This window comes from Buceros rhinoceros, unplaced genomic scaffold (genome assembly GCF_000710305.1).
Source record: "Buceros rhinoceros silvestris isolate BGI_N320 unplaced genomic scaffold, ASM71030v1 scaffold379, whole genome shotgun sequence".
Taxonomy (NCBI): domain Eukaryota; kingdom Metazoa; phylum Chordata; class Aves; order Bucerotiformes; family Bucerotidae; genus Buceros; species Buceros rhinoceros.
In genome coordinates this window covers 6,457-9,455 of record NW_010429519.1, presented here as the reverse complement: position 1 = coordinate 9,455, position 2,999 = coordinate 6,457, and the positions used below count along the sequence as shown (strand labels likewise).

The 2,999-nt window shown below is 51.4% G+C and overlaps 1 protein-coding gene across 1 annotated transcript in view; it reads right to left on the bottom strand.

The window, feature by feature from the left end:
* The window catches only part of LOC104499175 (opsin-5-like), a 6,421-nt gene extending 4,665 nt beyond the window's left edge, over positions 1 to 1,756 (bottom strand). The window contains 2 exon segments of the mRNA XM_010142646.1: positions 4 to 64; positions 1,669 to 1,756. Of these exon segments, the coding sequence (XP_010140948.1) occupies positions 4 to 64; positions 1,669 to 1,756 (149 nt within the window).
* Between the last annotated feature and the right edge of the window lie 1,243 nt (positions 1,757 to 2,999).

The following is a 2,999-nucleotide window of genomic DNA, read 5'->3' as shown; positions in this document are numbered from 1 at the left end:
AGCATGGACCTCTTCGGATAGGCCACGAGCAGGAGCAGCGAGTTCCCAGAGAGGGACATGATGCCTGCAGAGAGAACAGAGGAATGGTGCAGGAAAGGCGCCAGGATCATCCTGAGAGGTTTGGAAGATGTCTATAGAGGGTGGAAAGGGCTCCGGGCTTCCCTCTTCAGAGCGGGCTGGCCAGAGGAGCCCACGGGACCTGCAGAGCTCTGTGAGCACATCTGGAGCCGCTTTACATTGAATTTGATCCCTTCCTGACAGCCTACAGAGGCGTTTGGTAGGAGGGCAGTGATGGGGTGAGACTGCAGTGGGCTCCGGGTGCAGGATCTGGCCAGTCACTTCTTCCAGCTGGAAGGAGCAAGGGGGGCACTTCCTTCCAGCTAGACAAATAGCAGGAGCTTTGTGCGATTGCTCTTCTGATGTGAGGCCAAGGAGCTGGGCCCCTCTGCCTTTTTAATTCCTTCCTGGCAATGTCACTCCTGTGAGTCTGTGTTGTCCAATATCACGGTAACAAAATAAACAAGAAGAAAGGCATCGTGAAGATCAAGGAAAATCCAGACTAAACAAAAGAAGACTCTTTGTTTGCTATTAGCGTATTTAAAACAACAGTGGTGATTAAAATTTTATAACAAGGGCTTTCACTCTTTTTTTATGACATAATTTTGCTTCCACTGAAAGGAAGTTTCAGTGTGCTCAGAAGGGGAACCTTTGTTGCTCTTGGGGCAGGTTGGGTAGGATGAGAGTTTCTCCCTGAGTAATTAGGCTGTAAATTAAATACCATTTAATAAATATCATTAATAAATACCAGCTTCCAAAGTCACCGAATGGCCAGCACTAAAGCTCCCCTCAGGAACAGGATTCTCACAGAGGACCTAGACAAATCCAGAGCTTTGGAGTCGCTGGAGAATAGAGCACTGAGAGGTCTGTCCTCCTCCCCAGCCTCGCAAGGCGGTTTTTCCCCACAGAGCTAGCCTCACCTCTGTCCTTTACTAACTCACAGATGCTGTGGGGGCCCACAGGACTGCTGGCAGCCCCAGTGGTGCAAGAATTCCCTGGGTTCCCCATCCTTACAGGCATGAAAAGCTCTCTGAGCATTTGGAAGGCAACTTACTCGGGCTCAGAAAACTGGAATGCTTTTCTTTGCCATCGTTTTCACTTCTGGCCCACATCAACCAGGGCTGGGCTGCCTTGGAGCATGCCCCAGCCCCTCAGCTCTGCCTGCTGGCTTTTCAGCTCCACCAACTCCAAACCACAGCACGCTCACCAGCATCTTCCGCTGAAAGCAAGGACCAGCAGGAGGTCCAAATCACCTTCAATAGTCACGAAAGGGACAGTGCTGACGGAGTCCTTATCCATCTCCCATCAGGTGGCTACAGTAGGAGTTACAGCACATTCCTCAAAGGCTGTTCTTCAACTTTCCAAATACTTAAAAACGTAACTGGCACTTGCAGTTCCCCTGAGGGGAGAATACAGTCACCCAGCTTTGGCCAGATCATCCTTTGGAGTAACCTGGGGAGGGCTAGTGGCCAAAGGGCCAGTTTGATTCCTCTGCTAATGCCTGAACGCTTCTGGAAGCATCAGTGACTGCAGAAGGCCTGAACACCTCTGACAGACGGGCACCTGGGCTGCCCACAGCAGGGACACAGGTGCGACAGGCTCTTTCCTTACCGAAGACTAAATAGAGCGTGCCGAAAACCAGGTCTTCTCTCTCTGATAAGGTGGAGATGAACACCGAGGTGTTGGACGCATTTCCCATCTGCAAAGCAAGACACAAGTGAGAGTGCATGTTGGCTAATGAAGGAGCGCTCGACTTGCTCGGCTCGCAGGGCGGACAGCTCTCTGACACGCTCCTGGCACCGCGCTCCAGCCAAGCCAGCAGCGTGCAACCCCCCCAGCCCAGCCCTGCAGGAGGTGGCTTCACAAACAGCGCAGGCAGCGCCGACCCAACCGGCCGGGCAAGGGGCCAGTAATAGGATCAGGCTGGTAATCTCCCTTGATTACCATTTCTTCGATTACAGATTTTACTGATTAGCATTAGCCTTTGGATCTAAATGTTCTTTACAAGTCTCGGCCATGTGCTGACTGCCGGCGCTGCGTGTTTGGACGTGGGACCAGCTGCTCAGAGATGGAGGCTTCGTGTTCCGCAAAGTCACCCCCCTCCTCCAGGCTTGCCTCATCCTTCACCTGCCTCCACCTGTCCCTGTGTCCACATCAGGAGAGACTCGGCCCAAACTCTCTCTGCAATGCAGCCCACGTGCCATCCTGGCAGCATGTTAATCGCCTCTACTGCGGGACACGCGCTGTGTGTGCCAAGAAGGGCCTGTGCAGACAAGGGGACTTGCAACAAGCTGTTCATCAAACCCCGGCCCAGGAGACCCCACAGCTGGGCACAGAAATTAATTGTCACCCCAGTCATCACTGCCCCTGGCTGGGACCTTCCTTCATCAGCTGTAACTAAGTCTGACCGGTGCTGCCAGCAGCGCAGGCAGTGAAGAACTCAAGGGTGAACGCATGTATTAATAAAAGTAGTAAAAAGCCATTCACTTTCTCGGGGTGCCTGACTCAATCACTGAGTTTTATCGACTTAATTAGTTTCCCTGTTATTTTGCTCAACTGAGCCGAAGGTTCCCAAGTGCTTCAGAAGTTAATAGGGGGTAAGTAAAAAGCCATTCCCTTTCTCGGGGTGCCTGACTCAATCACTGAGTTTTATCGACTTAATTAGTTTCCCTGTTATTTTGCTCAACTGAGCCGAAGGTTCCCAAGTGCTTCAGAAGTTAATAGGGGGTAGCAGAGCAGAACAGCAGACGCGTTTCAGTATATTCACTCTCTTTGCTGATAACAAATAAATGGGAAAATATTTTGCTCAGGTGAAGGAAAAAGAAAGAGAGGGGGTGAGAGAAAATAATGGTTTAATTATATGTTTCAATAGCTATTGGCTTGCTCTCTGGGGTGTTTAACGCCTGCCGTATTCCTGCCTCCCTCCCCAAGGGCCCCGCCCG